At 42.6% G+C, this 26,201-nt stretch overlaps 1 protein-coding gene across 1 annotated transcript in view; it reads right to left on the bottom strand.

Annotated features, from left to right (window-relative positions):
* Window positions 1–22,467, bottom strand: part of RBM25 (RNA binding motif protein 25) — a 65,862-nt gene extending 43,395 nt beyond the window's left edge. Inside the window, exons 1-4 of the mRNA XM_008272101.4 lie at window positions 22,241–22,467; window positions 9,865–9,985; window positions 3,494–3,543; window positions 1,454–1,621 (exon numbers count right to left, since the gene is read on the bottom strand). Coding sequence (XP_008270323.1) covers window positions 1,454–1,621; window positions 3,494–3,543; window positions 9,865–9,970 — 324 coding nt within the window. The 5' untranslated portion in view covers window positions 9,971–9,985; window positions 22,241–22,467. The remainder of the gene's footprint in view (window positions 1–1,453; window positions 1,622–3,493; window positions 3,544–9,864; window positions 9,986–22,240) is intronic.
* Window positions 22,468–26,201: the final 3,734 nt, after the last annotated feature.

Here is a 26,201-nt window from a genome sequence, read left to right as displayed (position 1 = left end):
TAGAGTAAGAAGTACACAGGAAAATGGAATTTGAGGCTAAGAAACAGGTACCTGCCTGACATTATGAATATAGAATAATCAGGACATCTTGGTTCAAAACCTGAAGAAAGTAAACAGAACAGACTTGGAATGTGCAACCAAATATTACAGAACACCTGGCAGAGTACAGAGTGAGTAACATGGGAATTAAATAAAGGCTTTTTACAGGAGATGGTTGAACTAAGTTCATCATTCCCAACCCTATACAGCCTACCCAACCGTATGCACTAGGCATGAAGTTTTCCAGAGAAACCAACCAGCCTCACAGAAAAAACTTCTACATATTAACATTCCAAACGAAGCCCCACAATTTACAAACCCAGCTCGGGCACACAAAAACCTTTTAAATCATAACTTGCAAATATGAACAACTGATGATCACCATTTACAAAAAAGTCTTTAAAAAGCAAAGGGAAAGGAGTATGAGGCATTTGCACTACCACCAAGATAAAAAATTTTCAATCATGATGAAAAAGAAAATTGGTGTCTTACCAAAATATAAATAACTTATAATCATTATGCTCAAAATACTGTAAAAAGAAGCAGTCAATCATCACTGAACACTAGAATCATTGTTTTAAGGAAAGCTAAACCCAGAGACTACTTACAAATAACAAGGGGAAGACATATGATCATCTTAACTAAGTAGCTCTTATGTCTTCTGCCATGCTGCCCTGAGAATACATTGCACATGAAACAGTCTTGAAAAAGAACTCGACTCTAACTATGAATAAACAATCTGTCAAACCCAAACATTCTTCAAAAGATCTAGAATCTTCAAAAATATTAATGTAATGCAAAACAAAAAAAAAAAAAAAAAAACAAGCAAACCAACAAAAAAGGTAGGGAACTTTCCTATATTAATGAAGCTATCTATAGGAGCATGGTAGAGTAGACATTTGGACAGTGGTTAAGATACTGCTTGCGATGCCAGCATCCATTATCAGAGTGGCTGGGTTTGAGACCTGGCTCTACTTCCAATTCCACTTTCCTGCTAATGAGCACTCTGGGAGGCAGCAGGTGGAAGACCAGATTGAATTCCAGGCTTCTGGCTTTTGCCAGGCCCAGCCCATTGTTGCAGGCATTTGGGTAATAAAAAAGAGGACTGAAGATCTCTCTATCCACCTCTGTGTCTGCCTTTCAAATAAAAGGAAAAATAAATTAGAAGATTTTTTAAAATATTAAGAGGTAGGGCTGGAGTAGTGGGACAGTAGGTTAAGCAGCCACCTATGCCGCTCACAGAGGAGGTTCATTGAAAAAACCAAGTGTGTTTACTTATTGCTTCCACATTTCCATCAGATCAGAATATTTTAAGATAAAAAGTTGAGAGAAAATAACCATTCAGAATGCTCTTTCTGCTTTTAAGTTTGAAATTTATAACAAAACTTTTAAAGTAAAAAGTAGTTCAACTTACAGCTAAAAGCTGTCTTATAAGCATGTCTGAGGCTTTTTCAGAAATGTTGCCAACAAAAACTGTGGTGGTGGGACCACAATTTTCATCATTTTCTTTAGTCTTTAAGCCGGGATGATCCTTTCTTGCTCCTAAATGCTTTCCAACCATGGACACAGTGGGTACCAAGACCTAAAGGGAAGAAAGGCAATAAAATTTGATATAATTAAATTTTTTCATATTTAATGTAACACTAAGCTAAAAAACATCGACTTTAAGGTTGTAAATATAAATAGTACATTATCATCAAAGCTGCATTAAAAGCTGAAACTGAACATTTCACTTACATAAACTTATCTTTAACCAGAAAACTTTCATTATTAAATTGTTTCTTAAAAAAAAAAACTTGGAAAAACAAATAAAAATATCTAAATAGCCAAATTTTTTCCATATCAAGTATTCTCAGTCCCAGTATAAAAGCAAATTCCAATTACCCCTGTTAATGCTCCAGGAGAATGTTCATATATTCTATAGCATTAATATCACTTACATTTTGCCTTTTTTCTTAAAAAAAAATGTATTTGTTACTTATGTTCCTAATTTATTTTTCATTTATAACTTTTAGCCTCTCAGAGAAACAAACAGATCTTTGTACTTGACAATGATATCAGTAAATCACACTTGATAGGCACTGAACAAACTATGAACTAGGGAAGCTGCTCCAAACCCCAATTTCACTTTTCCTAGTATACAAAACAAGAGGCAAAAGTACTTTAGTTGCAGGCTTTCTTAAATAGGCCAACTGTGTGGGTGTCCAACGCAAAAAATCTGAACGCCCCCATGGTCTGCCTCACAGCAGCCTCCTGTTTGCCCATGGAGCTCCTCTCTCCCTTTTACTATGAGTAACACTGTCTTATCCTTTCAAAACTCACAGATGGGAGGAAAAGTTGGATGGAAGGAGATCTCTCTTTTACAGAATTCCACATTAAGCCCATTATAACAATTAACTCAAAAATTATAAAATTATTACAAATGTAGTAATTATAATTATAACATAATTTTATGGTTATAAAAGTTAAGAATTATTATTTATTCCTGTACTACACTACAGCAACATTTGTTATTAAGATGCCTGGTACAAACAGCAGCATTGATGAATGCAGAGAATCAGGGTTTATGATCTAAGAATGAATAGAGCACTTCAGGAGACACAAGAAAGGCTTACAAATCTTGAAGATACCATGCTACAAGACAGAGGTAAGATGAAACAGCTTGGGACAGAGTATAAGCTGGAGGTGGTAGGAAATAGTAAGATATTAAAGACAAATGTTTTTTTCTTCTCTCTCTTTTTTTTTTTTTTTTTGGACAGGCAGAGTGGACAGTGAGAGAGAGAGACAGAGAGAAAGGTCTTCCTTTGCCGTTGGTTCACCCTCCAATGGCCGCCGCGGCCAGCGTGCTGCAGCCGGCACACTGCGCTGATCTGATGGCAGGAGCCAGGTACTTTTCCTGGTCTCCCATGGGGTGCAGGGCCCAAGTACTTGGGCCGTCCTCCACTGCACTCCCGGGCCACAGCAAAGAGCTCGCCTGGAAGAGGGGCAACCGGGACAGGATCCGGCGCCCCGACCGGGACTAGAACCCGGTGTGCCGGCACCGCAGGTGGAGGATTAGCCTATTGAGCCACGGCGCCGGCCAAATATTGTTTTAAAACTTAAATTTTTTAATTGGAAGAATCAGACATGCCAGATATTCTACCATCTCCCAAGAGAAGATAAAGAGGAGGAAATGATGAAAGAGCCAATGTTTTAAATCTTTAATACAACAAGTATATGAAGAGTCTAGATAGAGTAAAGGGAAAAAACATAAAACTATCAATTTAAGGAGAATATTTTAGGGGCAACTGCAAAAGGCACAGCTGAGTGAAAACAATACTTATGCAATGTAAATGGTTTAATAGTAATGTATGCTCTCTCTTCCATTGCTCTTCTAAACATATAATCAAGGTTTTTTAGCTTTAAAAGCATAAGAACTGTCATAATTCCTAGTCACTTCATAAATTATACTTACAGTTGGAGCAGGAGCCATAATGCTCATTGGTACAGGTATCATGGGAGTCCCTGAAAAAGGAAAAAAGTATAACAAATCTTCTGAATACTATCTGTATGGCTATATTCTCTGAGTGACATAATATAGAAGCATAACCACTCATACTGAATGGAAATAAAGGAAAAATGAAGACACTGATGAGTAATGTCTTATTTTCAAAAGCAATGTAAACAAACAAATAAAAGAACAAAAATAATGTAGTAACAGTTTGGCATATATAAATTTACCAAAAAAACAAAAAACAAAAAAATATTCTTAATGTAAAATGATTACCACAACATGCTCTGGACAGTTAAACAGTCCATGTTCACTGATTCAATGACTCTCAAAACAAGTACCTTCCTCAAATACAGACTCACAGTAAATGCCAAAAAAAATTATCAATCCTTTAAAACATTATACAAGATGGTAAATACAGTTAAGAACAATTTATTTGGGGCTGGTATTGTGGAATATCGGGTAAAGCTGCTGCCTGCAATGCCAGCATCCCATATGGGTGCTGGTCCTTACCCCAGCTGTTCCACTTCAGATCCAGTTCACTCTACAGAGTGAACCAGCAATGGAAAACCTCTCTGTTTTTCCCTGTTAACACTAATTTTCAAACAAATAAGTAAATCTTAAAAAATAAATAAATAAAGGTATATTCTTAAAAATTGCTGAGATAACTTTTCACCACACAAAAAAAGATTAAGTAATTAAATTTTGCTAATTAGCTCAATTTCCCATTCCACAATGTATACAATTTCAGAACAATATGTACTCAATAAATAGATAAAACTTTATCAAATAAATAAAGTAAAATATAATCTTGTTATTGGGTTTTTCTTCTCTCTCTTTTTTAAAGATTTATTTATTCATCTGAAAGACAGAGTTGAAAGAGATCTTCCACCTACTCATTCACCCTCAAATGGCAGCAATAAAAGTGACTGGGCTGAGCCAAAGACAAGAGCCTGGAAATTCTTCTGGATCTCCCATGTGGGTGGCAGGGGCCCAAGGTTTTGGACCATCTTCCCATTTTCCCAGGTACATCAGCAGGCATCTGGATCAAAAGTGGAGCAGTCCAGACTCAAACCAGCACTCATACAGGATGCCAGCCTCACAGGTGGCAGCTTAATCAACTGTGCCACAATATCAGCTCCAGTTGTTAGTTGAAAATAGTACAAATGGGAGCCAGCATTATGGTGTAGCAGGTAAACCCATGGCCTGTGATGCCAGCGTCCCATATGAGCGCCTGTTTGTTTCCCACCCGCTCCACTTCTGACTTAGCTTCCTGCTAATGTGCTTGGGAAAAGCATCAAAAGACAGCCCAAGTCGTTGGGCCCCTGCCACCCATGTGTGAGACTCACAGAAACTCCTGGATTTGGCTTTGCTCAGCCCTGGCCATTGCAGTCATCTAGGAAGCGGACCAGCAGATGCAAGGCTGATCTCCCTCTATGTCTCTCCCTCTCTCTGTAACTCTTTCAAATAAAAAAAGATCTTAAAAAGTACAAATGAGACATTAACCTGGAAATCTAATAATCTTATTATTCCTGATTTTTTCTTAGAAAATGTCACACACACAAAAAAGTAGAGTCAGAGAGAAGCCCAGTATCTGCTGTTCATCGTAGCGGCTATCTTCTAGTGAAATCTTAAGACTGTATCTGTTTTCAACCACACTGTTTACAAATCAATATGAGCTATATATTGAGAGTCCTCTGTTCATGTAAGTAAGGAAGAAACAGTACCATTTGAGAATTTAAAAAAAAAAAAAATGCTTGCAAAGAGGGCAAGATTTTTTATTAAATAATTCTGGAAAAACGTAATTATTTTTATTTTATTTGAAAGGAGAGAAGAGACCTATCTGTTGGTTCAATTCCCACAACTGCCGAAGCTGGGCCAACCTGGAGCCAAGAACTCAAAACACAGGCAGTATAGTATGGGATGCAGATATCCTAAGCTCATCTTAACCACTGTGCTAAATATCCATCTCAAAGCAATATTAAATATTTATTCATACCTAATCTTTAAAATGTATCAGTTCAAGCTTAAAATCAATTTAAGATAATTCTCCATCTAAGACTGGTATTTTTAAATATCAAACACTATCCCATATTTCAAAAAATGATTTTTAAAGGTACAATCTAGATTACAATCTACAAAGTCTATTTTGCAGAATAAATTGTGCAAAAACAGAAAAAAACAGAGTTTAGAATCAAATTTGGAGGGCTGGTGTTGTGATGCAGCAGGTTAAGGTGCCACCTGCAACGAAGGCATCCCATATGGGCGCCTGTTCATGTTCTGGCTGCTCCACTTCCAACCCAGCTCCATGCTGACACACCTGGAAAAGCAGAGGCAGGCAGATGATCCAAGTGTTTGGGCCTCTGTCACCCATGTGGGAAACTCAGATGAAGCTCCTGGTTCCAGCCTGGCCCAGCTCCTGTGGCCATTCAGGGAATGAATCAGCAGATAGAGGACCTCTCTCCCTCCCTCTCTCTCTCTCTCTCTGAGTATGTGTGTGCAACTACTTTTCAAATAAATTAAATAAAGCTTTTTAAAAAATCAAATCTGGGTTCAATTCTTGGTTCCATCATTTCCATCAACTCAACCTTAGACAAGCATTTTATCTTAAAGCTGCAGTTTTCTCAATTATATTGATGAAATTACTTCCCCCAGCATGTCTGTCAAATTGAGGTAATTTATGTGAACCACTTAAACACAGTGAACACTCAAGACTATAATCAACTTGTATCTACATTCTCTACTGTAACTCTGAACACTGAAGCACTCCTCATTTACCAACTGTAATCTATATTGCAGTTCTTCCATAAACTTTCTATCAAAGAAAACATTCAGAAAACAAACCCTGAACAGTTATTTTCCTTAGCACAGACACTGAAGGTAAATTTCCTACCTGAATTCAGAAATTTCATGAAATGTAGGACATACTGCCACTTACTAAAGAGACCTACATATGCTAAATAAAGCAAAAAGAAGTAAAGTATACAAAGCATGAACAGTATGTAAGTATTTGAGGTTCTAGAAGTAAGGAAAAGATGAAAACAGCAGACAGGTCAAGGGGTAAAAAAAAAAGACTTAATATAACTCTAACTAAGTCTCTGACACGGATGACATGGGCCCAAGCACCTGGATCATCTATAGTCTGCTACCTCCCAGGTACAATAGCAGGGAGAGTATCAAAAGTGGAGCAGCCAGGACTCAAACTAGTGCTCCAATATGCAGCTTCATCAGCTGCATCACAAGGCCCGTCCAGGCATTAATACTTTCTAAGGAAAAATAATGCTCCCTTTCCATTTTTTTTTTTTTTTTTTAAATTTAAAGACAGAGTTACAGAGAGGTAGATACACACAGAGATGTCTTCCATCTGCTGGTTCACTCCCCAAATGGCCACAACGGCTGGAGCTGGGCCAATCCAAAGCCAGGAGCAAGGAGCTTCTTTCAGGTCTCCCATGTGGATACAGGGGTCCAAGTACTTGGGCCACCCTCCACAGCTTTCCCAGGAGCATCAGCACGGAGCTGGAGCGAAATGGAGCAGCCGGGACTTGAACCAGCGCCCATATGCGATGCTGGCTGCTGGCCAGGGCTTTAACCCATTATGCCACAGATCCAGCCCCTCCAAATGTTTTTTCTTATTTCAAAGTCAGAGTTACAGAGAGGCAGAGAGAGAGGCAGAGAGAGGCAGAGAGAGAGAGAGAGAGAGAGAGAGAGAGGTCCTCCATCTGATTGTTCATTCCCCAGATGGTTGCCAACTGCCAGAACTGCAGCAATCCTAAGCCAGGAGCCAGGAGCTTCCTCCAGATCTCCCACACGGGTGCAGAGACCCAAGAACTTGGGTCATCTTCTATTGCTTTCCCAGGCCATAGCATAGAGCTGGATTGGAAGTGGAGCAGCCAGGACTCGAACTGGCACCCATATGAGACGCCAGCACTGCAGGCAATGGCTTTACCCACTACACCACAGAGCTGGCCCCCAAATTTGTTTTCTAAAGCAATGTATATGAGTTGCCGGCGCCGTGGCTCACTAGGCTAATCCTCCGCCTAGCGGCGCCGGCACACCGGGTTCTAGTCCCGGTAGGGGCGCCGGATTCTGTCCCGGTTGCCCCTCTTCCAGGCCAGCTCTCTGCTGTGGCCAGGGAGTGCAGTGGAGGATGGCCCAGGTGCTTGGGCCCTGCACCCCATGGGAGACCAGGAAAAGCACCTGGCTCCTGGCTCCTGCCATCGGATCAGCGCGGTGCGCTGGCCGCAGCGCGCCGGCCGCGGCGGCCATTGGAGGGTGAACCAACGGCAAAAGAAAGACCTTTCTCTCTGTCTCTCTCTCTCACTGTCCACTCTGCCTGTAAAAAAAAAAAAAATAAATAAATAAAAAATAATAATAAAGCAATGTATATGACTAGAAACTTTATTATCTAATTTGGAACTCAATTAATTGCACCGAAGAGTTCAGTTAATTATACTCATAGGCAAGATAATTATAAATAAAAACAGGTATTGTGGTTTTGGCATTCTACTATTTTATTATTTACCTCTTACACAGGATGCAAGTAATGACTGAGTTATAATTGAAATCTGCCTTAGCAACCAAGCCAAAGTATGTTTTGCAGAAATGATGTTGTATAGTTACATATGGAATCAGAATTTTAACAGCATTAGACTCTGAATAATCATCCCCATTAGTATGACATCATCTAACAGTCAACCAAAAATACTGGAAATCTGGTTTTAGAATCAGATGACCCATTGTAAAAGATATGCAGAAAAAGCCTTAAGAGAAGTATATTCCACTTACATTTACAGTTTGGAATACTGACACTTTTTATTTTTGGTTTAAGTCATCAAAGTATTTTAAAATATTTTCTTGGGGTTGATATTATGTGCAGCAGATTAAGCCACTGTCTGAGACACTGACATCAATATGAGTGCCACTTCCAGGCCCAGCTGCTCCACTTCTGATCCATCTCCTCGCTAACACACCTCAGAAAGCAGTAGAAGACGGCCCAAGTATCTGGGCCCCTGATACCCATGTGGGAGACCTGGAAGAAGCTCCAGGCTCCTGGTTTTGGCCTGGCCCCCACACTGCCTTTTGTGGCCATTTGGGGAGTAAACCAGCAGATGGAAGCTCGCTCTCTAACTATTTCAAATAAATTAATAAATCTTAGAAAGAAAATCGTATCCTACTTTTTTACTCCTCAATAAATGCATAAGTAGTTATTCTAGCTTTTAATTTATCTGAAAGGTAGACAGAGACAGAGAAACACAAGTTCAGACAGATTCTTTCCATCTGCTGGTTTGGAACTTGAACCTAGGCACTGTAATGTGGGGTGAGGGCACCCTAAGCAGTGTCTTAAATGCTTTATCAACTACTTACCTCAATTCTAACTTTTTAAATTATGATACTTCCCAAAATCCTCTAAATTTTAAAATAATTTTCCACAAAAACTTTCACATTTATCTTGTGGCTTTTCAGACCCAGGGGTGCGACAGCCTCTAAAGTGAAGCCTAACTCAAAATTAGAGTAGTCTCATATAAAATACAGGAGATCTGTTTGTGCAACCTCTGTAAAGGACATGCTATGAATTTACTCTTCAAATGAGCCAACTGTAAGGTACTGCAAATGACTTTGCAACAAGGAACCTCTTTGGTAAAACACTAGAATTTCAACAGAAAATCTGATGGTTAAAAACAGGTCCCTGAGGCAGGTGCTGTGGCATTGTAGGCTAAGCCTCCAACTGACACACCAGCATCCCATATGGGCACCGGTTCGTGTCCCTGCTGTTCCTCTTCCGATCCAAAACAGGTTCCTGATATAAAGTTTTCTTCAAATACTTCAAATGATTTACAAGATCATTTGCTCATTTCAAACTAAATCATACAAGTGCTATGTCAAAATACTCCTAACATGCAAACTATGGGAGCTCTTAGACACAGTATTATCTTTTGGGAGGGTGGGGGAGGAAACTTGATTTTGTATGAAATGCTTTTAACCCACTAAAACAGATACCCATGCACCTAAGGAAAACTCTCTTGCCTTTAGGCCAAGAAATGTTAGCTATGTACTGCAGGATAATGGTGCTCAACTTTGGGTTCCCTATGCTTAAATGAATGAATATCTAGAATCACCTGGGAACTTTATAAAGACCCAAGGCCTGTCAAAAAAAACTTCTCAGATCCATATAAACCAGATATAAAATCTCCTGCCACAAAAAAATGAAATATTCAAGCTTCCAGATAGATGCTAACAGAGATTTTCACTACTAATATATTCGCACATTATCATTTACTTAAAGTTAAGGTCACAATGACAAAAGTAGATTTTTTTTTAAAAAAAGAACAACTTACCTGGAGGTACAGGTGGAGGAAAGCCCGGAAACTGTGGGGGTGGGATCCCTGGTGGGAGGGCTGGAATTCCCATGGGAGGGCGATTCAAATGAGGGGGGAAAGACATTCTTACTGCAGCAGTCTGAAGAAAGAAACCACAACAAATTATTTTATTTGAAAACCTTACAATTACATATGTCTGGTTTGTTGGCATTCATTTTTAGAGCATCTGCAAAACTCTAAGTTTTCTTAGCCAAAGGAGTTGGCAAAGACCCTCTTTTCTCTGTCCATTGAGAATTTTTAAAACTTAGATCTTTTCTAAAGTAAGTTCTCAAAACATACAGAATCTAAGTTCAAGATAGACTCCTACAATCATATGGGACATATAAAAAAAAAAATTTGAGGTTCAGTCAATGTTCAAAAATTAAATTCCAAACATCAATGAATCTTTAAAACCAAACTCAGAACCAGAAGGAATCTTAACAGTTTTTCCTTTAAAGTGCTCTGATGCACACATCAGTACTCTGGAAACTAAAATGTCACAAAGTTGCTGGTGCAGTTGGCCAGTTCCTCAAAAACAATATGCCAGTGAACTACAAACCTGAAGGAGAAACAAAAACTCCTAATGTCACGTCACACAGTAACAATTCAAATAAAAAGAGGAGGGACCAGTGCTGTGGCACAGTGCGTTAAGCCGTGGCCTGCAGTGCCAGCATCCCATCTTCCGTTCGAGTCCCGGCTGCTCCACTTCCGATCCAGCTGCTATGGCCTGAGAAAGCAGTGGGGGACAGCACAAGTCTTTGGGCCCCTGCATCCACATGTGGGAGACCCAGAGGAAGATTCTGGCTCCTGGCTTCAGATCAGCTCAGCTCTGACCATTGCAGTCATTTGGGGAGTGAACCAGCGGATAGAAGCTCTCTCTATCTCTCTTTGGCTCTACCTCTCTCTGTAACTCTGTTTCAAATAAGTAAAATAAATCTTTTTTTTTAATTTATTTGAAAAGTAGAGGTATAGATAGAGAGACAGAGAGAAAGATCTTCCTTCCATTGGTTCACTCCCCAAATGGCTACTATGGCTGGCGCTGCGCCGATCCAAAGCCAGGAGCCAGGTGCTTCCTCCTGGTTTCCCTTGCGGGTACAGGGTCCCAAGCACTTGGGCCATCCTCCACTGCCCTCCCGGGCCACAGCAGAGAGCTAGACTGGAAGAAGAGCAACTGGGACTAGAAGCTGGTGCCCATATGGGATGCCGGCGCCGCAAGCGGAGGATTAACCAAGTGAGCCATGGCGCCGGCCCCTAAATTAAATCTTTAAAAATAATTATAAAATGAGGAGATACAGCTTGTGACAAGAAAGAAGTTATTGGGGGCTGGCACTGTTGGCACAGCAGATGAAGCCACTGCCTGCAACACCAGAATCTTATATAGGCAGAGTCCTGGCTGCTCTGCTTCCAACTCAACTCTCTGCTAATGTGCCTGGGAAAGCAGTGAAAAAGGGCCCAAGTGCTTGGGCCCCTGCCACTCAAGTGGGAGATCCTGAAGGAGTTCCAGGGTCCTGTCTTTGTCCTGACCTAGGCCTGGCTACTACAATCATTTGAGGAATGAGCCAATGGGCGAAAAGATCTCTCTCTCTCTCTAACTCTACTTTTCAAAGAAATAATTAAAAAAAAAAAATTGAGGAATGTGTAACTGCTTAAATCTCAAAAGCTATCTCTTTTTCCCCCAAGAAACCATTCATTTAATGAGTTTAAATTTCCTAAGTACTTCTTTAGGAATATAATGATTCTTCCTATCATACCTGCCCTCCCACCCCTACTCCTACCTCTCCCATTTCCAGTTCCATTCTCCATTAAGGAAAACAAACAAACAAAAAAAAAACTGTTCCTCAACAGTCAAGACAAGGGAATAAATGTGTTTTGAAAAGTTAAAATTTTTCTTAAAAACAAATCTGTTAGCTATTCTCCAAATTCAACAATCAAATTACTAGTATTTGATTTTAAAAAAACAGAACATACTGAACTGTTTAGTTTGTCATATTAGCACAGAAAATACTGCCATTTAAGTGAAAATAAATATTTACATTTACTCCCTTAAAATTTTATATTGTCAAAATATTTAGACATCTAGAACTATTGAAAAAGTAAAGGGGCAGGTGCTGTGGCATAGTGGGTAAAGCTGCAGCCTGCAATGCTGGCATCCCATATGGGCGCTGGTTCAAGGGCTGCTCCACTTCCCATCCAGCTCACTGCTGTGGCCTGGGAAAGATGGCCCAAGTCCTTGGGTCCCTGCACCCATGGGGGAGACGTGGAAGAAGCTCCTGGCTCCTGGCTTCAGATCGGTGTAGCTCTGGCCATTGTGGCCAATTAAGGAGTGAACTGGCGGATGGAAGATCTCTCTCTCTCTCTGCCTCTCTTTCTCCCTCTGTGTAATTTTGACCTTCAAATAAATAAATAAATCAAAAAAAAAAAAAGAAAGAAAGAAAGAAAGAAAGAAAGAAAAAGTAGAAAAACAATGTTAGAATGTCTTAGGTGGGATCCATGTGCCATTAAAAAAGGGGGGCAGCAACAATAAGCTGGTTGATCCCATGAGAGTAATAGCGCTAAAATCAGCGATCTGATACACAGATTATTTCTGCTGAACACTAGGAAAAATGTCCCTACTCTGATAAAATCTAGACTTCATATAAGATTTTCAAAAAGGTCTGTCTACTATTTTCTCTTTTGAAATTCATAATTATTTTACTCACACTCACAAGACAGAAGATTAACAGTACAATTCTTCCAATCCCCTAAACCCAAGTTTGGTGTACTATGTTGTCCTAAATATCTTGGCAATTTACACAAATTTTTTTTTTTACTAAAATGTAATCATGCATACTGTTTTGTACATTTCTCCCTCATTACTTCTGACACTTCTTCATAACAAATCATAAAGTTGTATTCCAGTGTGTGCAATGTGGTACTTACCATAACACAGAAATACAACATTCAATCAACATTAATGGCTGGCTCTACTTTTTAGCTCTTATGGATAATGTAATATTCTTGGACATACAAGAGGCATTCTACAAGTTCATGGAAAATGCATATTACAAAACAAGCAAGTCTGGGCCAGCGCCGCGGCTCACTAGGCTAAACCTCTGCCTTGCAGTGCCGGCACACCAGGTTCTAGTCCCAGTCGGGGCGCCAGATTCTGTCCCGGCTGCCCCTCTTCCAGGCCAGCTCTCTGCTGTGGCCTGGGAGGGCAGTGGAGGATGGCCCAAGTGCTTGGGACCCTGCACCTGCATGGGAGACCAGAAAGAAGCACCTGGCTCCTGGCTTTCGATCGGCGCAGCGCCGGCTGTAGTGGCCATTTGGGGAGTGAACCAACGGAAGGAAGACCTTTCTCTCTGTCTCTTTCTAACTCTGCCTAAAAAAAAAGTCATGCTACGAATTCATCTTCATAACCATTTTTTCCCTATCAATATTATAAATAAGTTTAAAAGCCAAAAATAGCATTCATTGTGCTTAAATTGTATTTTACAGCTTTAAATATACAATTTATTTGTTGTGTTAATCAGATATATGTAATTTTCGTTTATGTCCATAGTCCCATTCCATTCACTTTAAAAATATATATATTTTATTTATTTGAAAGACAGAGTTACAAAGAGAGGCAGAGCCAGAGACAGGTCTTCCATCTGCTGGTTCACTCCCCAGATGGCCACAATGGCCAGAGCTGAGCCTATAGGAAGCCATGAGCCAGGGGATTCTTCCAGGTCTCCCAGGTGGGTGCAGGGGCCCAGGGACTTGGGCCATCCTCTACTGCTTTCCCAGGCCACAGGAGAAAACTGGATCAGAAGTGGAGCCGCCAGGACTCGAACCAGCACCCATATGTAATGCCTGCCTCACTGTGCTATATAGCGCTGGCCCCTCCATTGACTTCTAGTATTTTTATGAGCTCTTTCCCTTGTATTTGGAGCTGCTCATAACTAGTTTACTCACAGGCTAGATTTTCAAGTTAAAGGTAAAAATACCAGCTAAGAGCTAATTTTTACAAATTTTCCTTTAAGATAATGGTCCTACCTATGGAAATTAAGAGAGCAAACATTTCTGGTATTCTTTGGTAAGTATTAATGTTCACTCTAAACATCCTAAATTGAGAATATCAACTACTTATTTCAATATAGTTTTACATATGTTGTCATGTGAAAATGATCTGAGAATAAACTTCTACAACTATGAGCAAAACTTATCAGCTGTTTCCTACACATGAAAAAATAAGTAATAGCAATCACAAATTATATACGCTTTGAAAACAGATAGGTTCTTTGTAGTGACTAAAAAAAAAGTAAGCAGGGGGCAGATGTTTTGACATAGCAGATAAAGCCACTGCCTGTCAACACCAGCATGCCTTAGGGGCACCTGTTCCAGTCCTGGCTACTCCACTTCTGATTCAGCTCCCTGTGAATGGCCTGAGGAAGGAGCTCAAGATGGCCCAAGTGCTCCAAGTGCACCAATATGGGAGACCTGGAAGAAGCTTCAGGCTCCTGGTTTTGGCCCCACCCAGTCTGGGCTGTTATATCCATTTGCAGACTGGACCAGAAGATTGGAAGTACTCTCCCTCTCTCTGCCTTTCAAATAAATAAATAAAGTATTAAAAAAAAAAAAAAACAGTAAGAAAGATAAGTAGGGAGTGGCCTATTTTAAATTGGATGATCAGGTCTCAACTGATTTAGCCAGAGATTTGAAAGAGGTTAAGGCAGGAAGCCCTATTCATAACTGGAGGAAGAGCTTTCCAAGCAAGGGAAATGGCAGATACCAAGAGCCTGAGGTACATGGTGTGTCTGAGGAAGAACAGCCAGATCAACAGTGTGGCTGGCGGAGAGGAAAGGAGGAAAATCAGTGATAAATACTGAGTAATACTTGGAGGTAGGGGAGCAGCATTCAGAGTATTGGGCTTTGTGACACCTACTTTTTACTCTGAGAAGGAAAACATCAAAAAGTGTTCTGCACTTACATTTTAACAGTATTGCTGGCCACTGTGCTAAAAAATTGGAAGAGAATATGCAATAATCCAGACAAGAGATAGTAACACAGAATAGGTGGTCCTGTGATATAGATTCTGGATGAATTTTTAAGGTAGCCAACAGGATCTGCTGAAGGACTATACATAGGATTCAAGAAAAAAGATGCATATCTATTTTATCAGCACTCAAAATGCTGAAATAGATTTCTAAAGGTATTACAGGTATTTAACTTTTTGAAAGTTTAGCCATTTCCACTTGCTAAGCAGGAAACCGTATGATCCAAAATAACAAACACAAGCAACTATGATGGAAGTTTCCTAGTGTGGTGGTGATCACATATATATATGCACCTGTCAAAATTTACATTTTAGTAATGTAAATTACTGTGTGTAAATTTTATCACAATGAATTTGAAGACTTTTTGTCCACTACTCAACATAAGCATGTACTCAACTTTTATTCATTTTTTCTCTTTGTTCTTTCAAACCACTTATTCTACACTTTTGGAAATATGATAGGTATGGGACCAGTGCTGTGATGTAGCAGTTAAACCACCATCTGCAGCATCCCATTTTGGAACTGGTTTGAGTTCTAGTTGCTCCACTTCCGATTCAGCTCCCTGCTAATGTGCCTGGTAAGGCCGTGGGAATTGGGTCCCTGTACCCATGTGAGAGACCCAAAGAAGCTCCTGGCTCCCAGCTTCAGATGGCTCACAGCTTCAGATAGGCCTAGCTCCGGCCACTGCAGCCACTGGGGGACTGAACCAGCAGATGGAAGATGTCTCTCTCTCTCTCTCCCTCTGTAACTCTGCCTTTCAAATAAAGAAATAATTCTTTAAAAAAAAAGGAAATACCGCGCTGGCACTGTGGCACAGCAGGATAAAGCCCTGGCCTGAAGCACCGGCATCCCATATTGGCGCCAGTTCTAGTCCCGGCTGCTCCTCTTCTCATCCAGCTCTCTGCTATGGCCTGGAAAAGCAGTAGAAAATGGCTCAAGTCCTTGGGTCCCTGCACCCGCACCCACACGATAGACCCCGGGAGAAGCTCCTGGCTTCGGATTGGCGCAGCTCCGGCCATTGCAGCCAACTGGGAAGTGAACCAGTGGATGGAAGACCTCTCTTTCTGCTTCTCTTTCTTTCTCTGTGTAACTCTGACTTTCAAATAAATAAATAAATCTTTTAAAAAAAAAATACCCATATTGCGGGGCCAGCACTGTAGCACAGCAAGTTAATGCCCTGGCCTGCAGTGCAGGCATCCCATATTGTGTGCAGGTTTGAGTCCGGCTGCTCCATTTCTGATCCAGCTCCCTGCTGATTTCCTGGAAAAGTAGTGCAAGATGGCCCAAGTACAAGGGTTCCTGCACCCAAATGGGAGACCTGGAAGAAGCTCCTGGCTTAGGATCAGCATACCTCCAGACATAGCAGCCATCTGGGGAATGAATCAGCAGATGGAAGACCTCCTTCTCTCGGTCTCTCCCTCTACATGTAATTCTGCCTCTCAAAAAAATAAATCTTAAAAAAAAAAAAAAAGTGTTCTATACACAAAGAGTATTTAATGTTTTATCAACAACAAAAAATTATTTTACATCAGAGCTTTTCAGAGGCATGAAAATTCTCAAATATTTTGAATCTCCAAAAACAAAGCTGATCTTTTTCTGAGATTTCCACTTTGCTATTTTATCATTTTCAATTGTTAAAAAGGCAATATTACATACAGAGAAAATTAGCAGTTGCCAGGAACTGAATAGAATACAATTTTTACAAATGGGCAGCAGGGATCCTTTTGGGGTAATGGTTGCAAAAGTTGGTATATTAACTAAAAATCATTCAATTATACTTCTACAACAAGTGAATTTTATGTTAATTTCACCTTCATAAAACTGCTTTTAAAAAACCAAAGGGGTAGGCCCTTGGCATAGCAGTTAAGACATCACTTGGGACCTAAAGTGCTTAGTTCAAATCCCAGCTCCTCCACTTTTTTAAAGATTTATTTTATTTATCTGAAATACAAGAGTTACAGAGAGAGATAGAGAGAGGTAGAGAGAGAGAGGTCTTCCATCCTCTGGTTCACTCCCCAAATGGCTGCAACAGCCAGAGCTGAGCAATCCAACGTCAGGAGCTTCTTCTGGGTCTCCCATGTGGGTACAGGGACTCAGGACTTGGGCCATCCTCTGCTACTTTCCCAGGTGCATTAGCAGAGAGCTGGATCGGAAGCGGAGCAGCAGGAACATATGGGATGCAGGCACTGCAGGCCGGAGCTTTAACCCACTGTGCCACAGCACTGGCCTCACTCCTCCACTTCTAATCCAAGTTTCCTGCTAATGTGCAGCTGGGAGGCAGATGACAGCTCAATTACTTGGGTCCCTGCCACCTATACGGGAGACCCACTAAGAGCTCTTGGATTTTGGCTTCAGCCTGGCCCAGACTTGGTTGTCGACAGCATTTAGGGAGTGAACTGGCAGATAGATGACCTCTCTCTTCACTTCAAATGAAGTGAAAATAAATGAAATAAATGAATAAAATTTTTAAATTTGGGAAAACTGATAAAATCTAAGTTCTCTGGAAGAGGGTTAAGCTGCCACCTGTGACACCAGCATCCTGTATCAGGGTACTAGTTCAATTCCTGGTAGCTGGGAATTGCAATAAATCAATTAAGTGTCTTGTCTGGGAAAGCAGCAGTATATGGCCCAAGTACTTGGGTCCTTGCAAACCACATGGGAACGCCGCTGGCCACGACGGCCATTGGAGGGTGAACCAATGGCAATGGAAGACCTTTCTCTCTGTCTCTCTCTCTCACTGTCCACTCTGCCTGTCAAAAAAAAAAAAAAAAAATCTGGGAGCTGGCACTGTGGCATAGCAGGTAAAGCTACTGCCTGTGACACCAGCATCCCATATGGGCACTGGTTTGAGTCCAGGCTGCTCCACTTCTGGTCCATCTCCATGCAAATGCGCCTGGGAAAGCAACAAAGGATGGCCCAAAATGCTTGGGCCCCTGCACCCACGTGGGAGACCAGGCTTTGGTCTGGCCCAGCTCAGACCACTGCAGCCATCTGGGGAGTGAACCAGCGGATGGAAGATTCATTCCTTCCTTCCTTCCTATCTCTCCCTCCCTCCCTCTCTACTTCTCTAACTCTGCTTTTCAAATAAAAAACCTTTTTAAAAAAAAAATTAAGATTTATAGATTAGATAACATTGTATCAACATTAATTTCCTTATTTTGATTTTATTGCTATTAAAATATCCTAGTGCTGGGGCCGGCGCTGTGGTGTAGCAGGTAAGGCTACCACCTGCAGTGCTGGCATCCGATATGGGTGCTGGTTCGAGTCCTGGCTGCTCCACTTCTGATCCAGCTCTCTGCTGCGGCCTGGGAAAACAGTAGAAGATGGCCCAACTCCGTGGGCCCCTGCACCCGGCACCCAGGTGGGAGACCTGGAAGAGGCTCCTGGCTCCTGGCTTCAGGTTGGCGAAGCTCCGGCCGTTGAGGCCATCTGGAGAGTGAACCAACGGAAGGAAGACCTCTCTCTCTCTTTCTCTCTCTGTCTCTGTCTCTCCTCTCTCTGTGTAACTCTGCCTTTCAAATAAATAAATCTATTAAAAAAATTAAAATATCCTAGTGCTAAAAACATTCCATTGGTTAACAGATGGCATGTCTGCAACTTACTGGCAAAACATTTAAGAAAATCATACAAAAGATGGGAGGATGAAGGAAATTGGTAAAATGTTAATATTTAGGGAATCCGGGTAAAAGCGACAGCTCTTTGTGTGACACAGTGCATTCGATGCTGTTATCAGAGAACTGTTTTGAGTCCCAGCTGCTCCACTTTGAATTCAACTCCCTGCAAATGCACCTAAGAAAGCAGTGGAAGATGGACCTCAGGCTTAGACCCCTGCCACCCACATGGGAGACCAGGAAGGAGTTCCAGGCTCCTTGCCATTTTGGCAGTGAACCAGAGGATGAAAAATCTCTTTATCTGTCTCTCCCTCTTTCTTTCAAATAAATAAATTTTAAAAAAGCACTAGCAATAATTCTCAGTAAAAATATTATGGTCTTCCTTTTTCTGCAAATTTCAAAAACAAAATTTAACAGTAGAAAACCTGTTCAAGGCCGGCGCCGCGGCTCACTAGGCTAATCCTCCGCCTAGCGGCGCCGGCACACCGGGTTCTAGTCCCGGTCGGGGCGCCGGATTCTGTCCCGGTTGCCCCTCTTCCAGGCCAGCCCTCTGCTGTGGCCCGGGAGTGCAGTGGAGGATGGCCCAGGTGCTTGGGCCCTGCACCCCATGGGAGACCAGGAAAAGCACCTGGCTCCTGGCTCCTGCCATCGGATCAGCGCAGTGCACCGGCCGCATCGCGCTGGCCGTGGCGGCCATTGGAGGGTGAACCAACGGCAAAGGAAGACCTTTCTCTCTGTCTCTCTCTCTCACTGTCCACTCTGCCTGTCAAAAAAAAAAAAAAAAAAGAAAAGAAAACCTGTTCAAGATGCTTTAAAACGGAACCCAAATTCTCTCAATAAACAGCATTGGTAGTGCTTTGAGATTTGAGAAACACAACATGGGGTACCAGCATTGTGGCATAACAGGTAAAGCCACAGGCTGCAACACCATCATCCCATATGGGTGCCAGTTCAAATCTCAGCTGCTCCACTTCTGCTCCAGCTCCCTGCACCCACATGGGAGACCAGGATGAAGCTCCAGACTCCTGGCTTCCATTTGCAGCCATCTGGGGAGTGAACCAGGAGATGGAAGTACTCTAACTCTGCCTTTCAAATAAAAAATACACAGCATGGTTTCTCAAGATTTTAAGATTATTTTGGGGCCGACACTGTGGCATAGGTTAAGCCTCCGCCTGCAATGCCAGCATCCCATACGGAGGCTGGTTCCTGGTCCCGGCTGCTCCTCTTCCCATCTAGCTCTCTGCTAATGGACTGGGAAAGCAGAAGATGGCCCAAGTGCTTGGGCCCCTGCATGCACATGGGAGACTGGAAGAAGCTCCTGACTCCGGATCTGCCCAGCTCCAGCTGTTCCAGCCATCTGGGGAGTGACCATAGGATGGAAGACCTTTCTTTCTGTCTTCCTGTCTGTAATTCTCTCTCTCAAATAAATATTTTTAATTACTTTTTGATAATTACTTTTGCTTCCAAGCCTATAAAATAATGCATTTTTCTTCAAATTACCTGTAAGTAAGAAACACAAATTCCTAATTTGTGAACAAAAATCTAACATAACTTGAAAATCCCAAATTCCTGACAGGCAGGAAGTAGTTATCCCATGTTAACATGGACTAATTTCATTTAAAAAAAAATATATATTCATGGGGCTGGCACTGTGGTGACATGGATTAAGCCACTGGTTCAAGTCTTGGCTGCTCCACTTCCCATCTAGCTCCCCGCTAACTTCCTGAGAAAAGCAGCACAGGATCACCCAAGTACTTTGGCCCCTGCCACTCATGTGGGAGACCTAAATGAAGCCCCAGGCTCCTGGCTTCTGCCTGGCCCAGCCCTGGTCATTGTAGACATCTGGGGAGTGAACCAGCTGGTACAAGATCGATCTCCTTCCCCTCCTCTCTGTAACTCTTTCACATAAATAAATTTTTAAAAAATACACATACATATATATATATATATACACATATATACACACACACAGCCTCATTACAATTGAATAAAAAGAGAGACAATAAAAACATTTTCTTCCTAAATTCTCTTGGTACCATACGCTGCAAAAGAAACAGAAAAAAATAAAAAATAAAAATCAAACCTCACTAACCTCACTTTTGCAACCAAAAAAAGGGGAAATGTGGTAACCCCAAGATGATGATTTGATAAAGAAAAAAGATCAGCCTTTAATTTGTCAACAAAAGGGTCTTCATCATATAATTTCATTTAATCTCTCAGATCGCCTGGTGTACATTTATTATTTTCTTTTGACCAATGAAGAAGTTAACGTGTCCAGTGAGTGCGGATGGTAAGGTTCCACTATCCTGAGATTAACAATTCAGCAGCTGTTTTCACTGCACCTCAGTGCCTTTCTAGTAGTAACACATCAATGAGAAATAAAAGGAACTTTCTAATGATTAATCGACTTTATCTATAAAAGTCTGTTCAGTGTACACTGAAAGGAATGTTAAAGAATCTGGATTTGGCTCCTGCTTTTCACTGAAAATTCTTCAACAACAAATAGGAAGTAACACAAACTACAGGCTACCTTATTTGCACATGCCACCAAGGCTTTTACATGTCTTTAAGTAACGCCCAACTTCAATTCCTGAGGTGGATATTGCTGTGGTCCTCATTTTACAGAAGGAAACCAAAGCTTTATGCAAAATGCAATGAATCTTTTTTTACATGTATATTTTTACATGTATATTTCAATGGTGTATGAAGTTAAATGAATTAAAACAGTATATTACCTATTTGAATAGTATCGAGCTGCCAAGCAAATGCCCTTACAGGCCTCTGAATGGTTTTGAAAACAACCCTTAGAAAATTAAAGCTTCAAAAAGACAATGGGAAGATCGTTTCCACACTACTACCGACTACCCAGCAACGGCAGACGGCATTCCACGCCAGCAGGGGACTGGAGCGAGAGAGGCCCAATCTCTTCCCTCCTGTTGGTCTGTCCCACTCTGCCCAGAACCAAAGTGACATTTGCGTGGCCACAGAAGCCCGCGTTACATAACTTCAAAATAATCTTCACACTCCTAGATCTATTTCGAAATACGTGTTCAAAAAGCGCTACTGCAAATCGAAAAGACGGAGGAAAAGAAGTGGAAGTCGGGTTCCTGCATCGCCCAACGCGCGAAGGGGACAGGCAGGACGGCAACCTGCTACCTGCGAGCCGGGAGGGGGCTGAGACGGTGGGCAGGAGCTAAACCCGCGGAGGGGTGGGGCCCGGCTCCCTAGACCAGAGGAAGAGACAGAATCCGTTGGCGGGTGGCTAAAAAGGGTGGGTGCAGGCCGGCTTCCACGGCAGAAGCTGGGGCCAGCCGCTGCGTCCCGGGCCCGGAAAATCTACCGCGGGCTGGCTAAGGCGGCGGCCTCCGGAAAGGGCTCCCCAGAGGCAGACCGGTCGTTGCGTGGCTGGCGTGGAGCCCAGGGAGGGGGCCGAGGCGATCCACGCCAAGGCGGAACGTGGAAGCGAAAGGAAAACCGGCCACAATGCAAGGAGGGAAAACTCGGCCAGCCGGTCCGGCCTCCGCGGGATCCCTCCGGGGCCCGAGGTTTCCGAAGCCTCAGGAAACCCAAGAAATCCGAGCCTCGTGCCCGTCCCCTCCCCCACCTGACCCCCCCCTCACCCCTACTCCACCCCGGCCCTTTCGCAGCCACCCCGGCTTTCCCTCCTCCCCCAAGTGAGGTACCCGGTCTCCCGGTTTCCACACGCGTTCGGAGGCGTGAACTCACCCGCCGCTGAGAAAACGGAACTGTTCTCGCAGCCTTCTAGGCTCCGGGTTACGAGTGGACTCCACCGGTTCGAGAAATCTGGACGCCGCTCGTCAGGAAGACTGGTTCCCAAAAGCCTACTCGCACAGGCCGCAAACACAGCCGCGCTGCGCGGGGAGCTCCTGGAGGTCTTCCTCTTGCCCGGCGTGCAATGCGGCCGGAGGCGTGGTGCGGAGGACCATAGAGAAGAGCGGAGCTAGAGGGTACTCGTGTTGGCTCGGACTCACCAGGCCGAGACGGAATCACCATAGAGAAGCAGCGCCTCGTGGGGACTAGAAAGGCTCCAGCTGCGAATGACGACCCACTCTGCCATTTTTGATTGGAGCTGATTGAATCTTATGACTACGCGACGCCATCTTGAGGTCAAGGTTCTGGCTGGGCACGGCGCGAGGGTTGTTAGCGGATTTCTCCCTTTTTCAGGGATTAGAATTTTACCCTGCGGTTCAGTGAGGTTCTATAGACGGATAGCGGGGTCCGACCTAAAACCCCAGGAGAAACCCCAAGTGCTCATTTTTCCCATTAAAAACAACTACTTTGATACCAAGAAATAACTGGCAACCGCTGAATTGGTTTTTTAAAAAGTGAAAACACACACTTAAAGCTGAGGTGCGATAATAGGGCCGAAGAGGTAGCTGGGCAGATGTTTGCAATACTTAAAAAGGCCTGTAAGAGTATTCAACACAGCTTTCCTTCTGTGATGCAAACTTACCAGGAAGTACTGAGCTTGCAAAGGTAATGGAAGTTAATGGAAAATGGTCATGAGTGATTATTCACTTCGTGGATTTTATACACAGTCACTATTAGTAGTGCTTTGTTTCCCAACTGCTCGCTTCTCCAAAGGCTCACGAATCCACTCTAAAGTCATTGCCTGCCTGAGTGCCTGGTATTTATAGAGGTAAAGGGGAAAGAGACCCTTTCCTTTCAGGGAACAACTGCGGGCCACGTGGAATTAATGACAAACCCTGATCTCCATACATAAAATTCAAACATTATTACACATTCTGTCTGCTTGTCTTAATTTTATTCTATAGCACTTACCTTCTGTACCATTTTTCTTATTTATTCTTGTTTATTTTGTATCCATCTTCCTCCTCCCCACAATAAACGTAAGGAGTGCGTGAATGGTCTGTTTTATCCACTGCTGGCACCTCAGTACCTAGATTCTAGAGCAACGCTCCATACCAACTTGGTGCTCAATATATTAGTTGAGTGAAAGAAATAATTACCATATAGTGAGGAGTGACAGAATACAATGCAGTAGAAGCATTAATGGGAAAGTTTATATCTAACTTTACTACTGTCTGTAAAATTTGCTTTCATATGTATTTCCTTATCATTAAATAAGGTTAATAGTATCCACTCCCAAAGGCTATGGCAAATATTAAATTATTGTGTGTGAAAGTACTTTGTTCAGCAAAGTGCTAATCAAATGCTATTCACATTTTGTAAGTAAAGTTTGTGCTTTTTTAAAAATTTTTATCACAAGCATAACCACACTAAGCCTCTCTGGTTATGCTCTGATTTTGTGTTGTTGGAAACAATGTGCATAAATTCATGGACTTCTTGTGTAGTCAAATAAAACCTTACAGACAAGTCATAGATAACAACTTGCCAGCTTTCCCATATTCCACATAGTTTAGTTTACCAAGCATTCTTTCCCCTAGGCTTTAGTAAGGATCCTGCAAATTCCTTAAAAGAAAACGTCCTTCCACTACTCTAGATCCATGTAGCTGGCATGGGAAGTCTCAGCTCTAGCCAGATGCCCTAGGACACGGGTCTAGCTAGAACTCTTACCTGATCAAAGCCTGGTAATTTAACTTTCATAATGGACCAGGCAATATTTTTAAAGTATTTTGCAAATATCAACTACTTTAGTCCTTAAAACAACCACCTGTAGTAGGCACTGTTGTGACACAGATGGAGAAATTAAGGCTTGGAGAAGATAACTTGCCAAAAGTTATGTAAATAGTAAGTGAGCCTCCACAGTTTCCTGGGTTCATGCTCTCAGCCATTACACTGTCCTTGACCCTTCAGGAAGAATGCTGGAAAGAAAGGACGAGACTGTATCTTTCACTTCACTTGAACTCAGGAGGATTTCAGGTTGGAATTTCTGGGGATAAGAATGGACCCTTTGATCAATTTTTTTAAAGATTTATTTACTTGAAAGGTAGTTATGAGAGAGGAGAAACAGAGAGAGAGAGAGATCTTTCATCTGCTGGTTCCCACCCCCACAGGGCCACAACAGCCAAGGGTAGGCCAGACCAAAGCCAAAAGTTTCATCTAGGACTCTCATGTGGGTGCAGGGGCCCAAGGACTTGGACTATCTTCCCCTGCTTTCTCAGGCACATCAGCAGGGAGCTGGATTGGAAATGGAGCAGTGGAGACTCAAACCCAGCACCTGCATAGGATGCTGGTGTTGCAGGCAGCAGCTCAGCCTGCTTCACCACAACCCCCATCCCTGAACAGAATCTAAAGATGGCTGCCAGATGGCAGCCTCCTGACTGAAGAAAAGATGTGGAGTGGACGACTGTATCGCAGCCTAAGTTAGCATGATGTTGAATCCAATTCTGAAGATTAAGCCACATTCTAAAGCTCTGGGCTTAACTTACATGGTGATAAAGAAGATGGGACCATTAGAAAAATAAAAATCTCAAGATTTCCCAACACATGAACCAAAAACAGAAAGAGGCACAAGTAAATGTGCATGAAAAGCATCCTCTGGAATGCTCTCAAATGTGTGCAATAAATTTCAAGAATTGCATGAAAAAATATTATTTAAAAAAAGATTTACTTGTTTATTTGAAATGCAGAATTAAAGACATTGGGAAACACAGATGTTCCATTCACTGGTTCACACCCGAAATGCCCACAACAACCATGGTTGGGCTGTGCCAAGCCAGGAGCCTGGAATTGTTTTCAGGTCTCCAATGTGGGTGGCAGAGTTCCAGGCACTCCGGCCATCTTCTGCTGCTTTCCTGGGCATATTAGCAGAGAGCTGGATCTTTTTTTTTTTTTTTTTTCTACAGGCAGAGTGGACAGTGAGAGAGAGAGACAGAGAGAAAGGTCTTCCTTTTCCGTTGGTTCACTTCCCAAATGGCCGCTGCAGCCTGCACACCGCGCTGATCCGAAGCCAGGAGCCAGGTGCTTTTCCTGGTCTCCCATGAGGTGTAGGGCCCAAGGACTTGGGCCATCCTCCACTGCACTCCTGGGCCACAGCAGAGAGCTGGCTTGGAAGAGGGGCAACCGGGACAGAATCCAGCACCCCAACCGGGACTAGAACCCGGTGTGCCAGCACCACAGGCGGAGGATTAGCCTGTTGAGCCGTGGCGCTGGCCAGAGAGTTGGATCTTAAGTAGAGCAGCCAGGACTCAAACTGGCACCCATATGGAATACCAGCATCACAGGTGGCTCAACCCACTACAGCACAATGCTAGCCCTGTAAAAAACAAAACAATTCTTAACTAAAAGCCTCAACTTCAAGATTCAGAGGGGAAGAAAGAAAAATGCTGCAGAAAACATAAATTGAAGAATGGAAAGGCAATCTGATAGTTAACAGTTCTTAAGTGAAAACAAGTAGAAAGAGCTTATTCAGTGTTTCAGAGTCAGTGGTAGCTCTGAACTCTTTGTTCAAAAGAAAAAAAAGGGTGGGGGGAGCCCGCGTTGTGCTGTAGTAGGTTAACCTCCGCCTACGGTGCTGACATCCCATATGGGCGCTCTCGTCCTGGCTGCTCCTCTTCCAATCCAGCTCTGTGCTATGGCCAGGGAAAGCAGTGGAAGATGGCCCACGCAGGAGAGCTCCTGGCTCCTGGCTTCAGATAAGCGCAGCTCCAGTTGTTGCAGCCATCTGGGGAGTGAACCAGTGGATGGAAGACCTCTCTCTCTCTCCCCTCTTTCTGTCTGTAATTCTGCCTCCCAAATAAAT

This window comes from Oryctolagus cuniculus, chromosome 20 (assembly GCF_964237555.1).
Source record: "Oryctolagus cuniculus chromosome 20, mOryCun1.1, whole genome shotgun sequence".
Lineage (NCBI taxonomy): Eukaryota > Metazoa > Chordata > Mammalia > Lagomorpha > Leporidae > Oryctolagus > Oryctolagus cuniculus.
The sequence above is the reverse complement of the archived record's forward strand: the minus strand, read 5'-3'. Positions and strand labels throughout refer to the sequence as shown.